Here is a 15,718-nt window from a genome sequence, read left to right on the forward strand (position 1 = left end):
TGGCCCAGTGAGAGAAAGTGATTCTGTTTTACTCTCACTAACTGGAGGTTAGAATACTTGGAGATCCCAGCTGGGCATTTAGGGGGATTCCTAAGGGGAATCTACCACTATCACACTCTTATCCACTCTGTGTCTCTCTCCCTTATAACTCTTTTTTAAGACCACATTTGAATTCAGGTCCTCTGGACTTGAGGTTAAGTCCCATTTTCTTCATAACTGTACTTGTGAACTCAACAAAGAGAACAACCATTTTAAAAACTTTTTGCTTCAGATTAGTTGCTATCTTATTTATCCTACATTTTTAGAATGTAACAAAAACACAATCAGGCATAAATATGAAATATTACCTTTATTTGCTGGTAAATAAATATTTACTAATGAATTAAAAAACTGATCAAGTTTTTATATTTTTACTTTAAATACACTTTCCAAATGTTTGTTTTTAATCCATTTAATCATCTTATATTAAACATATAATTTGCTTTAAAAATATTTTGTCCAACTGTATAATCAATGTACAAAATTCAGAGAATTTTTTTATTTTGTTATTCCATTTTCAGTCTTGTTACCTTTTTTTCTTCATAACACACACTGTGACACTTACAATGATAGCAACAGCTGCAACTGTGCCAACTACAGATAGCACTATTGTTGAAATGCTAGTACCAGAAGGACTGAAAGGATCTTCTGGAGAAGGAACAATCAGAGATGCTTGAGCTATGTTTGACATAACAGATGTCAAGTTGGCTTTATCAACTGCCTTCATAGCAAGAAAGATGGTGGTGCCATTTTCTATTACGAAATCTTCTGGTTTGAACACAAAGTCTTCCTTGGAGTTGGCATCATTTGGAATGAGGTCAGTAGTATTCACTTGAAGAGCAGCATCAAAGTTTTCTTTTAGGGTAAGGAAATCTTTACTCATTTTTAGAATATACTCTTTAGCTAAAAAGAGAAGAGATTGTTGGCTCAGAACCATGGGCCATAGTAGGCATAGAGGGTATTCACTGGGAAGTTTGTCAAACAGAGGCCAGAAATAAGTCATGTTGTCAAACTGAGCAAGAATTACTTATTTCTAGGGAAGCTTAATCTTAAATTTATCTTAAGGGGACTTGAATTTACCATATAGATTGGTAGTAAATACTGACTGACTGAAAACTCTTCACTGGCAAGGGAATTTGATCTTAAGGTCCCTTTAAGTAGAATTGGATCTAAATTTTGGTCCATTTGACTGATCAGAGGAAAAATAACTCTCTGTGGGTAGAGGCAGTTTAATGTTTTAGAAGTCCCTGCTAGGACCTAACAGAACTGAATTGGGTTGGGATACCCACCTGTACTCCGTAGATGTTAAAAAAAGAGCTACCCCAAATGCCCCCATTACTTTTTTTTTTTTAAACCCTTACCTTTCCTGTTGGAGTCAATACTGTGTATTGGTTCCAAGGCAGAAGAGTGGTAAGGGTAGGCAATGGGGGTCAAGTGACTTGCCCAGGGTCACACAGCTGGGTAGTGGCTGAGGCCGGGTTTGAACCTAGGACCTCCCGTCTCTAGGCCTGGCTCTCAATCCACTGAGCTACCCAGCTGCCCCCCCCCCCAATTACTTTTTATCTTCAAAGCCATGATACAGAAAAGGGGATGGACGTAGTAGAGCCTGTAATTCTCCAATCATGATCATTTGTAACCCCTCTCAGACCTTTTCCACACAGCTGCTATGATATGCTAAGGGACATATCTCTGAATTATTTCCTTAGAGACTTTTCAAGTTAAACTTTGATTTCCCAGAACTTCAACCTTTTCTGTTTCACAGTTCTGGAATGACTTTTTATCAAACCATATGTTTTCAATTTAGCCAAAGAATTGGTTTTTAAATCACTGTTTTTGGGATCTGTTAATTTTTTTCTTTATAGACCATTCCTCATTTTGTGGGTTTTCTCCTTTTCTGTGTTGCCAGTGAGTCCCTTTGACTCTGAATCAAAACCGAATGGGGCACTTACCTCGTCCTGTATCATAGTCATCCCCAGGGGCTGTCCAGGTCAGATTAATGTGATCTTCTTCAATATTAGCCTCTAGGTCAATAATTTGATTTGGTGGGAACACATCAGGCATAGGATTAGGAATATTTGATATGACAAATGAACCTCCTGAGGCTGTTCTACTGAAACTTTGTGTATTTGCTTGATTTCCATCTTCACTAATTTCAGGTTTTGGTGGGTTCATTTTGATTTCACCTGCATAGAAGGAAGAAACATACCAATAATCTTGTCCTTGATGGTTGGTTCCACACAATTGCTATGAATTTCTGTTATTTGTTATCCCAGGACTGAGTCTAGGTAGCTCAGAGAGGTGAGCTGGGAGTTGAGCCCACTTGAGTTCTAATGTAGCCTCAGACACTACCCATGTGACCCTGGGAAAATCATTAAACCTTTATCTGCCTCAGCTTCTTCAACTTTAAAATGGGGATAATAATAGCATTTATTTCATAGGGTTGTGAGAATACAATCAGATAATATTTATAAAGTTGCTGGCATATAGGAGGCACTAAATAAATGTTAGCTATTATTTTTTTTATCTTACTCTTATCTTATCTTCCCACATACTAAGTAACTTTTCTCATGAGCAAAGCCATTCCTAGTATGGGACAAGCAATATATTGACCCAGAATGCTGATATGCAGAGGGACATGCTTCTTCCCCACAAAGATGTCCTTCTTAGGGGGACTCATTTCCTCCACATAGACCTTCTATGTCTCTACACCTCTTGTGTCCCCACCATATTACTCCAGTCTGTGATGTAATCAACCCCACACTCTTCAGCACTCATAATTTTTGTCCAAGAAGAGAAAATTTTCTTCATGGCTGCATTGGTTCTGAGGTAAGGTGACCCAGAAGTGAAGAATAAAAGGCAGGAATATGACTAATAAACCCCTTAGAATTTCAAGGAATTAAAACTTCATTAAAGTTAAAATTAAAAATTAGTTGCTTAGAAAAATTATTTTATTGGCATAGACCACTGATGAGCAAACTTTTTAAAGAGGGGGCCAAAGGAAAGGAAATGCTCATTTGTCAGTATGTTTCTAAGGCAACTCTTTCGAAGTTTCATTGTATCCTACTCATTGTATTCGTCAAATTAGGAATAATGTCGTGCAGTCGGACAGAACATTTCAGAACATTTCTATAGGTTAGTTAGAATGGATGTCAAAAATTGGCCTTATTTTATAAATTTGGGTAAGCAGAAATTACACCACCAAAAATTGTAAAGGAGCACACATAGCAATGGAGAGCTATTCTTACATAGTATGGACCTTTTCAATGGATTTTTCCATTACTAGAGATCTTCAAATAGAGCATGGATATAGCTGTAGCCCCCAATAGTGAGAGTGAACCACAGTTTGCAAAGTCTCTGGGTAGCCATAGCTTAGAAACAGTCAGACACATAAATCTGCTCCCTAGCATGAGAAAAACAAATACTGTTCTGGAATTGTATATTTTACATAAAATATTTGTACAAATACTGCTCTGGAATTATATGTTTTATATACAATATTTGTTTTTCTAATGCTAGGGAGCAGGCTTATGTGTCTGACTGTTTCTAAGCTATGGCTACCCAGAGACCTTGCAAACTGGGATTCACTCTCACTACAAGGACTTTTGATCTAACAATGGGTTGATGTAGAAGGTAATGGAGGGCCCTTCCACTTCAGAGGTGCTGTGATAACTAGTCCTAACCTTTCTGCTTCTACCTGTAAAAGGGAATTCTAAATCCTTTGCTCTAACTTAACTGGGGAAAGAGCTGGGCCAGCCCAAAGATAAGAGGTTCTGTTACCATGGAGTCCAGCCCATAGTTAAAGGAAATGGAAACTGCTCTCAGAGAGGAAGTGAGGTAAGAATGATAGTTGGGTGGTAAGAGATTAAGGCAAGCACATAATGTGAGAAGGGGCTTTTTTTACTCTAAGGTTTCCTGAGGGCAGAGTGCTGCTGGTAGTTGTTTGTGACAGTTGGCTGCTGTAGAATCTGATTGAAGGAGAGTGTGTGGGTTGGTAGCTGATCATTGTTTAGTGAGTTAGTTATTTAAAAAAATTATATATATATGTGCATATGTATTGTATATATGTATATATACATATATTTACATACACAAATAGTATAGGTTTGGCCTGGTTAGCTAGGCTGAAGAGTTATTAGTGAGATTCTCTCAAATGATAGTTTTTAGGTAGTTTATAGGTTGATATAAGAAGATTTAGGTAGTACTAGGGTAGATAGTTAAATCTCTCTCTTTCCTATCTTTCTGTCTTTACTATTTTTTTCTCAATTAAAATAAAATTTTGTTAAACTGCTCACCTATCTTTGTCAAGCTCCTTATTTTAACTCCCACATTTCTTGGTGAACCAAGTAGAGATTTGATTAATCTTTTAATCTTCTGTTCTGATTATTTTTCTCACTTGTTATTAAATTATCCCTACTGGAGTTAGTTAGAATTTTTAAGAATATATATAGGCAATTCAGTATGGTGCGGGAGATCATGACACATGTTGTGAAGGAGCAGTTTCCAATCTGTCTCAAACAGCTCCTGCTCCCAGAGAGCTTTACTGAGCTGGCACAGCTCACAATTTTAGATTGTCTCTGATTATTACCATTTTTGCGATTATTCATTCTGATAGGATCCTTACAAATTTACCAAATTTATCAAATAATTTACCTATTTCTCTCCAACAAGAAAAAAACAAAAACAAACATGGAAAGATAGCTTAATGGAGACTTGGATAGAATACCTTGAAAATTACATCTCTCAACTAGCCCAAATAATCTCTCAACCTACTGAAACTACCTCTCACTCTACCCAACCCATCTCTCTTTCTGTTCCTACTACTACTATTACTTTCACCTGCTCCATAACAACTCAAACAGCAAACCAAGAGAAAGAAACAAGAAATAATCTAGCTACAGGTCTATTCCACCTTTAATCATAAAGAAAAGTTAGTTTCTATAAGATATCAAATACCATTCACTCCTCAAAATATTGCAAACAGCATACTCTTTCTTTTGAAGATAAGCCTATAGTGGTTATCAAAAAGCTAGAGAATATTTGTCAAACATATGACCCCATCTGGATTGACTCTGAAAATTTATTACAGGCATTTTTAACAAAAAGGGAGAAAAATAATATCATTTCTCTTGCCAATCAGGCTCAGGGAAGGGGAACAGTTCATTGGCCCCAGCAAGACCCATGATGGAATATGAATAATGAAAATGATTACACAAGACTCTGTCAGGCTAGGGAGGCATTACTAAGAGCCATGAGAACATATTCTGACAGGCCTATTTCCTGAACAAAATTTGAAGATCTCAGACAAAAGATAGGTGAAAATCCTTCCCAGTTAATAGAGAGACTTATTGACCTGGAAAGTAGATATATATACCTGGATCTGACTAGAGAAAGGGACGTTAGACAGATAAGAAGGCATTTTATGAAAAACTGTTGCAGGGTGGTCAAGGATTATTTTATTATTTTAAAACCAGCTGTCCTAATTGGACTAGTATGGACCTTGAAGAATTAAGGAAAGTGATAGTATATGTATATAATGACTATGAAAAGGGAGATGAAGATGACAGTGACTTGGTGGGGGCATTAAGTAAAGAAATAAAAGTATTAAGGAGAAAAATTGTAAAAGGAAATGTAAATTATGGGGTGGCCATGGCCCCTTTGTGTGAATCTACAAATGAGATACCAATGTGTTTTTGTGTGGGAAAAAGGGTCACTTAATGTTAAACCGTAGAAGCTGGAATCAGGTGTACAGAAATAATGGAAACTTTAGGAGCAACAACTATTTTGGAAATAATAATAATAAGTATGGAAACAATACATACATACATACATACTGAAACATTTGTGTTTGTGGGCAATACTGGAATATTTGTGGCTTAAAAACCTGATTCTTCTACCAGTTATATATACATTTGAACTGCTGCCTTCGTTTTCCTGGTCTGTTGAATTTTCAATGTAGGGCAGACTTATTGGACTTAAAGTAAGATGCACTTGGTACATACCCTCTAAAGTGCAAAATTTCAGAGTTGCAAGGGATACGAGTGACCATCTAATCCATATTACATGAAAAAAGCCCCCTATCCAATAAACCTGATTATTCATTTAGATTCAACTTGAAGCTCTTCAGTGATGGGGAACCTATTGAAGGGAAACTCTTTCTTTACAGGAAACTTTCCTTCCTGAGGCAGCTCATTTCACTGTGAGAACGCTCTCATTGTTAGGAAGCTTTCCTTTCTATTACGCCTCAGTCTTCCTATTTGCAACTTGCACCTTCTAGAGTCAAGCAGAATGAGTCTAATCTCTCTTCCATGGGTGATTCCTTCAAATACTTGATAATTCAACAGATAAATGTCCTCTGAGTTAAACTACCCCAATTCCTTCAACAACTTTTATAATATAAACAATTTTTAATGTGAGGTCAAAGATGTATCAAAGTTCAATTATATCCCCTCTTCTCCTCAACTCAAGACAGCACTATATTTTTGTTTTGGGAGGTTTCTTACCATTCTCTACCCAGCCTGGTATGTATAAGGCTCCATTCACTTTAGGCCTTGATCTTTGGGTATTTGTTCCTCCCAGGGCTCTCACTTTTAAGCTGTATCGACCATTTGTTTGGTAGGCTGTGAAATATCTTGAGTAGACTCCATCATTCTTGAAAACGTCAGCACCTTTGTTTGGAAATAAAGGAGTTAATAAACAGTGACAAGATAAAAAATTCTCAAAAATACAGCTGGACATTGGAAGAAAATAGTAGACTTTTCATACATGTGTGTATATATACACACACACAATACATATATATGCACATATGTATCACTCCTAAACAAAAATACATTTATAAAGTACTTCAAAGTTTTCAAAGCTTATTACAAACATGTCCTCATTGGAATCTCCCAATAACACTGTAAAGTGAGTCTTATAACATTGGTATCCTAGAGGCAACTTGTATTAAAGATAGCTGACTATTAAGTTTTCAGTGTGAACATTTACACCTTGGACATATCTTACAAGTTAGGGCTTAATCTATTGCTTTGTTGACACTCTAGATTTAAAAATGTTATGGAGATTAAATTTAGAAGTGTTGTATGCAATTTACTCCCAGAGACATTTACCAGTGCAGCCTGGTATATTATATTTATTATTTTTTATTTTATTTATTTATTTATTATATTATATTTATATTATATAAACATTATACCAATGAGAATATTGAAACTTTGATCAATTATGTGACTTTTCCACATTCAAAGAACTAGTAAGAGTAAGGGGCAGGACAGGAACCCATATTTCTTGTTTCTCTCTCATTCTCCAGATCCAATCCTCTGCCAAGTCTTGTGAATTCCACATCCCTATCATCTCCTATATTAATTTCTTTTTCTCTCCTCAGGCAGCCTCTATCCCAACTCAGGGACTTGGATGATTATAATAGCCTCTTAATTGTTCTCCCTGCTTCCAGATAAGCTGTCTGTAGTCCATCTTCTCTATAGCTGCCAAATTGGTAATCTTAAAATAGAGCTCTGAACATTTCACCTTACTGTGCAAAATTTTTCAACTGCCTCCTATTATTGCCAAAAAACCTGTTTTTAAAATCTCTCCATAACCTGTCTTTCACCAGCCTTTATAGTATTACTTTCTATTACTTCTTTTCATCTGATATTCATTCCAGTTGCATTAATGGGCTAATGATGTCCTGTATATAGCATTGAATCTCTCACTCTTCTGCCTTTGCAAAAGTGTTCCACAGGGTCCTCATTTTTGAAATGTGCCTTTTCCTTCCTTCTGATCTTTGGAATCCCTAATTTCCTTGAGAGCTTAACTCCCTACAGAAGGATTTTCCAGATTACCCTTACTTGCTAGTTCATTCCCTTTCTTCTCCCATATCCAAATTATTTTGAATTTACTATGATTTTACTTATCTGTGTACATGTTGTATTCAGCCAGATGGAATGTAAGCTCCTTGAAGACAGGGATTGTTTACTATGTGAATGTATTGCTAGCTCCTAGAATTGTGCCTTACCTTAGTCGAAACATAAGAAATGTCTCTCAAATCAATACATTTTTATTAAATGGATATCACACATAGTGCTGAAATAGTCCCCTCCCCATAGAGCACAATCATTCCATGGGGCAGAGGAGGCATCATTGTTGAAGGCTGCCCATATAGTTCATTCCCTGGTGTGGATGAATTGGGGACAGAGGCAAGTGGTACAGATACTTGATCAGTGTGAGATTGTCCTTTCTGCCAGGGATCATGGAATAATTTAGGAGTCCCTTCCTTAAAGTGTTTCCCTATAGTCTAATGACTTTGAATTTGTTTTTGTTTTTTGTTTTGACAAATACCTTTTAAATGTGTTTGAATGCCAAGTTACCTTGGGGAATAGGATTCTCTTGTGTTTTAAGAGAAACCCTTAATGGTTATTTGTTCATAGGTTACACATTTCTCCCTAAGACAATAAGTTTTTTACCTGTCTTTTTTAGGTAACTAGGGTGTCATTTATGTTTCTAAGTAAACCATTTTCCTGGGCCTCAAGCCTGAGGCTGACATTCATTTAATTCAATTCAATATGCTAGAGATACATTGGAGATATTTTAAAAAGAAACTATGAAAACCTCATGGAAAACAGGCATGGCCATGTGCTGTTTAAAATGATTTTTTTGGATTAGGGCATAAATGGCATATATATCAAATTTCACAATGACACAATGTGGGAAGCCAATAAGAAAATAGATAAAAATCTGAGATTCCTCTTTTGACCCCTTTTGGATCCTTGGGATTTCTTGTTGAAAAGTATTGTGGTCTTAAGTTCCTAGCTAACCAACAGTTAAAAGGTTAACACTCTTCCCCTTTGGCCAGGAAAGCAGCTGCCTGGTACAGCCAAGGCCAAAACCTTATCAGGGGCAATTCAACCCTGAGAAAAATATTCCCTGACTTGGCTTTCTGATAAGAACCCAGTCAAAATTCAGCCTTGGCCTTGTTCTATTCTGAAGCCAATGAGACCTTTTGTGTTTTTGATATGACATAATTTGTAACTTCTGCGCATCTGTGAAGTTGTGGGGAGGGGTTCTTTTGTGTGAAATGAGTCTTGAAATATATATATAATAAACTCCATGCTCCTGGAGACAGAGCTGGAAGCATGAGCTAAAAGATCTTCAGGGTCCTTACTTCCTTATCAACTAAACTGTCCTTATCAGATTATCTGAGATGATAGATAGATCTCGAGAACAGAGAGCTAGGAGGGAGAGTTAAAACTATATCTTTGAGAGAAGAAGGATGTAAAATAGTCTTAACAAGTTGGAATACTGGGCTGAATACAAAAAATAAGCTTCAATTTGCATAAATGTTATGTTTTATATATAAGTAGTTTCAAAAAATAAAATTCACAAGTATAAGAAGCTGAAGAGGAGAGAAAAAGTATGGTTAGACTTAGCCAAAAAATCCAAGAACTGATGGAGTAAGACAATGTCAGAAAAAGATCTGGGAGTTTTAGGAAGATGCAAGCCTCCTGTGAGTCAGCAATGAAATAAAAAAAGAAATGTAATATGGTAGCATAAAAGAAGATGCTGAAATCTGAGGCTGCATTTTGAGAGGCATGGTATTTAGGATAAGTAATGTGATTGCTTTGGTAAGACAAGATCTGAAGTCTTGTGTAGAACTGAATGATAACACTTTAGGGAAGACAAGGACAAGTTGGAGACCACCCCAAGGAGAGAAATGAGAATAGTAAAGATCCTTGAAATCATTCCAGGAAGAATTAGTTAAAAGACTTGGAGAGTTTTAATCTGGAGGATGGAAATTGAGGGGACATGATAGCAGTCTTGATGGTATTTGAAAGACTGGGATATAGGAAAGAATTTAACTTATTCTGTTTGATGTCAAATGCTAGAACAGGAGCCATGGGTGAAAAGTATAGAGAGTCCCCATGTGGTCTTATTCTCAGGAAAGCCTTTTAACACTTAGAAATGATGCATGAATTGCTGGTGGAGTTGTGAACTGATCCAACCATTCTGGATGGCAATTTGGAACTATGCCCAAAGAGAACTAAAAGATTGCTTGCCCTTTGATCCAGCCATACCACTGCTGGTATACCCCAAAGAGATCATAAGGAAAAAGACTTGTACAAAAATACTTTTAGCCATGCTCTTTGTGGTGGCAAAAAACTGGAAAACGAGGGGATGTCCTTCAAATGGGGAATGGCTAAACAAATTGTGGTATATGCTGGTGATGAAATACTATTGTGGTCAAAGGAATAATGAACTGGAGGAATTCCATGTGAACTGGAATGACCTCCAGGAATTGATGCAGAGTGAAAGGAGCAGAACCAGGAGAACATTATACACAGAGACTGATACACTGTGGTAAAATCGAATGAAGTGGACTTATCTACTAACAACAATGCAATGATCCAGGACAACTATGAGGCACCTATGAAAAAGAACACTATCTACATTCAGAGGAAGAACTATAGGAGTAGAAACACAGAAGAAAAACAACTGTCTGAACACATGGGTTGATGGGGATACTATTGGGGATGTAGACGCTAAACAATCACCTTAGTGCAACTAACAATAATATGGAAATAGGTCTTGATCAATGATACACGTAAAATTGCATGTTGGCTATGGGAGGGGGTGGGTGGGAGGTGGGAAGGGAAAGAACATGAATCATGTAACCTTGAGAAAATATTCCAAAAAAGATAATTAGGAAAAAAAAGAAATGAAGCATGAGTGGAACAGAGGTAGTGAGTCTCCTCTCACTAAGAATATTCAACCAAAGTTTTGATGACCACTTTATAAGGATGGTATGAAGAGAATCCTGTTCAGAAACAGAATGTAATGCAATGGCTTCTACTCTGAGCTCTCTTCCAACTCTGAGGTTCAATGGTTCTGTGGATTGAAGAAAACTATTGGCAGGATCTCTGTAGTTACGATCCCAAGTTCCACTTCTCTTCATTATTTTCCAACCCTAGAGCAAACTTTTATTAAGTATGTGCCTCCCCGGAATAGTAGAATGAAGAGGCTTTAGGAATCATTTAGACCTACCTCCTTCCTTCCTGTGCATTATGGAAAATGTGAGATACAGAATTATTAATAGTAGCAATCAGATTTATCAAATTGAATTCATTGAAGAGAAAGCATAGTATTGTTGATAGAGGGGTGACCTTTAAGACAGAAACCCTTGGCTTTAAGTCTTGACTCCGAATCATATTGTCTATACGATTTTGGGTAAATCATTAATTTTTAAGTGTCATAGACTATTAGCTGTGAAGAAGATATAAACCTGCATCTGTACAGAGAGTTTCCTCATGTGGGGGTTCACTATATCAATGAAATCACAAATTAATCCCTATGCTACTGTATTGAAAAATATTCTGGTAAGAGAGGCAGCCACATTATAAAGATATTTAGGAGAAAAGAGACAAAGCCGATTCTTTGGCAGCATCTGGCATTTCGAGATGCGCCATTTTGGAGTTTGCATGCAGTGAAAAGGTATCATACTTCTTTCTTAAAAGAAAAAGAAGCTCGAGGTTTTTGTGGGGGGTAAATTACCTGCACCATTATCCAGGAGCTCGAGAGTCACTGTTGTTCCATCTGCTGCTTCGATGACGGCTGTTACGTTGGCTCCTATAATAGGCAAGGATCCTTGGCGAACTTCTGCATAAACAATCATTGGACTAGGGTAGCTGCTGTTGTCTTTATTCATTTTAGAATCCACCGTAATGGGGGGTACAGTAGGATTTGCAGCACGAGAGGTTACTGTCAGAGTCAGAGTTTGTGAACTTGCTTTAAGGCTATAAGTCCAAATCCCAACCTGAAAAATACAGAAGAAACTCATAATAGCAAAACTTAAGATGTTAATGCCCTACCTACCTTTTCTATTATCCACTATCTATCTTAAGGTGATATCTGATTTATACAAGTGAAATTCAAGAAGACTAGAGACTTTATATGGCTTTGCTTCTCTATCAGCTATGATAGTCATTTCAGATTGCATGAGTAGTGAATCTAGACTAAAACTTTACCTGCAATGTGTATAATGGCTATTATTTTTAAAACTTTGCTATGGAAAATGTGATCTTAAAGATATGCTGTTGCCATAATCTCTTTTTCTCAGAAATAAGGCAAAGATTTCAGTTGGCAGGACACAGGAGATATAAAATTCTGGATAGAGAAACTGGGAGTCCTAAGTGTGTTCACAGCAATCAGAAAAGGTTTCTATAACATCTTGGCCTGCCCTTTTAATCTCTCTTGTGCTCCAGCCCAATTTCTGCCCTTCTGACACCTATCTGATAGTTCCTTTCTCACTTCTGTATAATTTTTTAAGCCTTTGTTTTTTGTGGTCAATTTGTAGCATTTCTAGAACATATAAAATAAAGTTGTGCTTTTTTAAATTATAAAAACAAAAAACCAAACCAAACCCCTATTGTCACTCAAGAATACTTGGAATCCTAACATGAAAGTCTTCACTCCATTTTCTTAGAATTTTAAGAAAACACAAGAAACAAAGCTGGTTCCTCACCTCGGCAGTGTTTGGTATTTGAAGGTATGCCATTTTGGAGCTTGCTTCCACTGAAAAATTTTTATGTATATTGCCACTGGGATCCATGACAGACATTTCAGGTTGTTGTGCTGTCCATGTGACAAGAAATAGAGTGTCATTTCCTACTGTGCTGTCAAAAATAACTGTGCCATTCATCCAGTCTTCTTTTGTCAGACTGACTCCCTTACTCTCCAGCTGTTAAGAAAATAAATAAAACATTTAGTAACTGAGCAAAGGAATAACTCACCAACAAGTCACATTGCATTTAATCTAAAGGAGATATCAAAGAGCAGAAGAGTACAAATTGCAGAGAAGGTCCCAGCCAACATTGGCAAAAGGAATTTCCTCAGCTTGGAGTCCCAGTTAAATCAGAGGTCCCTTCCTAATCCCTGTGGTTAGCATCCATTAGGAGAAGACAGGTGTCATGATTATCCAAATGTGTATGAATAATATTCCTGGCACAAAGGACATGAAAGACAGGTCTAGAATGAGATTCCTCAGTTTTAGCCTAAGGTAATATTTAAGTTTCCCTCAATCACTCTCTCCCTCTGCCCTTTTTGTTTTCTAGTCCACTTACCTTCTGAATCAAATTCTCTCCATTGCAGGTGGAAAACAGATAAAACTCATCTAACCAGTTTCTTGAGTTCAACTCCCTGATTTTGAATCAGCTTCTCAGTAGTAGACAGGTAATATTTTTGTTGGGTGGAAGAAATATGAATGAAAGCTCAATATTTAGAGTAACCTCTGCCCACAAGAAGCGCATATTCTGATTAGGTGGTTGGAACAACATACAAAATAAACCTTCCTATAGAAGATATTTATAGTGCAAATGGAAGATAATCTCAGAGGGAAGGCATTGGCAGAGTCCAAATCCAGATTTCTTTCCACTGAAACCCCTGCTTCAAGGGTGTGGCCTGGCCTGGCCTTTTATGCCTCACCAGTTAACTCATTATTTCACTCATCAGACTCTTTTAAATCTTCTCAACTTTCTTTAAGCCTCCCATGCTTTCCTCTAACTTGCCTTCTCCTCTGAAAATCTTGCCTCATGTTTCCCTGAAAAAAAAGAGAATTAACTGAATTCCCACTTTCTCCCTCATCCTCTGGGAGACTTCCCACATCTCCCAGATATCTTCTACCATTATCTCCTTTCCCTGTGTCTCACAAGAAGAGGTGGCCCTTCTCCTTACTAAAGCAAAACCTTCTCCAATACTCAAGAGATCCAGTTCATCTTGTTTTCTCAAACAATGTTTCCCCTCCATCATTCCCACTCTTATTTATCTTCAGTCTCTTTTTGTCTGCTTGGATCCTTGTCCTTTTGGCTACTTCTCTACTACAATCATACTCATGGCTCTCCTATTCTCTAAAACACAATCATTTGATCTGTCCATTGTTGTTAACTCAGTCTACAATAGGTGCTTCTGCTTCTTTTTAAAAATTCTCTTTTCAATTTTCTACAGTCTGACTCTCAGCTTCATCATTCAGCTGAAACCACTCTCTCCAATGTTGATTGCTCCTTTCATCCTGATCACCAATTCTAATGATCTTTTCTCAATCCTCAGCCTTCTTGATCTCTCTATAGTCACTGACACTAGCGATCAGCCTCTTCTCCTTAATATTTTCTTTTGTTTGGTAGTTCATACTACTCTCTCCAAGTTCTTCTCCTATCTTTCTGATCTATTCTTCCCACTTTCCTTTGCTGAATCTTTATCCAGGTCAAGCCTGCTCATCATGACTCTATCCTGGGCTGCCTTCTCTTCTCCCTCTATACTATTTCCCTTAAAGATCTCATTAGCTTCCATGGATTCAATTATTATTCTATGGTGATGATTCTCAGATCTAATTATCCAACCACAATATCTCCGCTGACCTCCACACTTGTATTTGCAGCTGCCTATTAGATATCTCAAAATGGATGTCCTATAGATATCTTAAATTCAACATGTCAAAAATTGAACTTGTTATCTTTCTCCCAAAATCTCCCCTCTTTGTAACTCTTATTCTGTGGAGGGCTACACCATTCTCCCAGTCACCCAGGCTCACAACTTATGTGTTTCCCTCATTTTATTCTCTCATCTTGTATTGTCCAATTTTTGTCCAATGTGTTATCAAATTTTCCTTCATAACATCTCTCACATATGCCCCCGTCTCTCCTCTGACACTGCCAGCTCTTGATGTATGCCCTCATTACCTCACTCCTGGACTATAGCAATAGCCTGCTCATGGGTCTGCCTCCTTTAAATTTCTCCATTTTGCCATTTTTCTTTCAAATCCCCAGTCAGTAAACTTCAATGACTCCCTTTTGCCTTCAGGATCAAAAATCAAATCCTTTCCTTGGCTTTTAAAGCCTTTTACAATCTGATTCTTCTCTCCCACCCCGAATTTAACAGTCTTCTTACAACTTCCAACCCCAGACCCTGGCCCTACCATGTATTGTGCAATCCAGTCAACACTGGCTTCTTCGTTGTTCTTTGTATAAGACATGCTATTTCTAGATTATGGACATTTTCAAGAAGTGTCTCCCCTGGATAGAATATTCTCCTTCCTCATCTCTGCCTCCTGACTTTCCTGATTTCCTTCTACTTCCAGCTAACATTCCATATTCTAATGGTCTGACTTCTTTATTCCTAGTGCCTTCCCTGTGTAATTATCTCCAATGTACTCCATCTAGATCTAGTTTGTATATAGTTGTTTGTTTGGATGTTGTTCTGCCCATTAGACTGTCAGCTCCTTGGATTTAGAGACTTTAATAGCTTTGTATCCCCAGGCTTAGCACAGTATGTGACATATAGTAGGTACTTAATAAATACTCACTGACAGACTCACTACCTGGTTTGTTCCCTACTTATAAGAGAAGATCTCAGACACATTCAGAGAACTGCTGTTAGTCTAGTTTGCCTAGAACATTGTTGACCAATGTAAGTGTAGCCTTGATGTGTCCCATATCCCTTCAATGCAATCCACTTAAACCCCATCTGTCAACAATTCAGCCTCCAGGATGAGGAATTATAAGCACTCATAAATCCACAGCTCAGACAGCTTCCCTTTAAAGCAAAAAACCTGCTGGTTCTATTCTGATCTTAACTTCTGATTCTAAGCGGGGGAAGATAGGTAGCTTAGTGGATTGAGAGCCAGTCCTAGGGAAGA

The 15,718-nt window shown here is 37.4% G+C and overlaps 1 protein-coding gene across 1 annotated transcript in view; it reads right to left on the bottom strand.

Moving 5' to 3' along the window:
- Positions 1-565: 565 nt before the first annotated feature.
- LOC123244601 (calcium-activated chloride channel regulator 1-like) overlaps positions 566-15,718 on the bottom strand; it is a 68,167-nt gene continuing 53,014 nt past the window's right edge. The window contains exons 10-14 of the mRNA XM_044673120.1: positions 12,554-12,769; positions 11,584-11,845; positions 6,540-6,704; positions 1,989-2,222; positions 566-942 (exon numbers count right to left, since the gene is read on the bottom strand). Coding sequence (XP_044529055.1) covers positions 566-942; positions 1,989-2,222; positions 6,540-6,704; positions 11,584-11,845; positions 12,554-12,769 — 1,254 coding nt within the window. The remainder of the gene's footprint in view (positions 943-1,988; positions 2,223-6,539; positions 6,705-11,583; positions 11,846-12,553; positions 12,770-15,718) is intronic.

The sequence above is a fragment of the Gracilinanus agilis genome, chromosome 4 (genome assembly GCF_016433145.1).
Source record: "Gracilinanus agilis isolate LMUSP501 chromosome 4, AgileGrace, whole genome shotgun sequence".
Classification (NCBI taxonomy): domain Eukaryota; kingdom Metazoa; phylum Chordata; class Mammalia; order Didelphimorphia; family Didelphidae; genus Gracilinanus; species Gracilinanus agilis.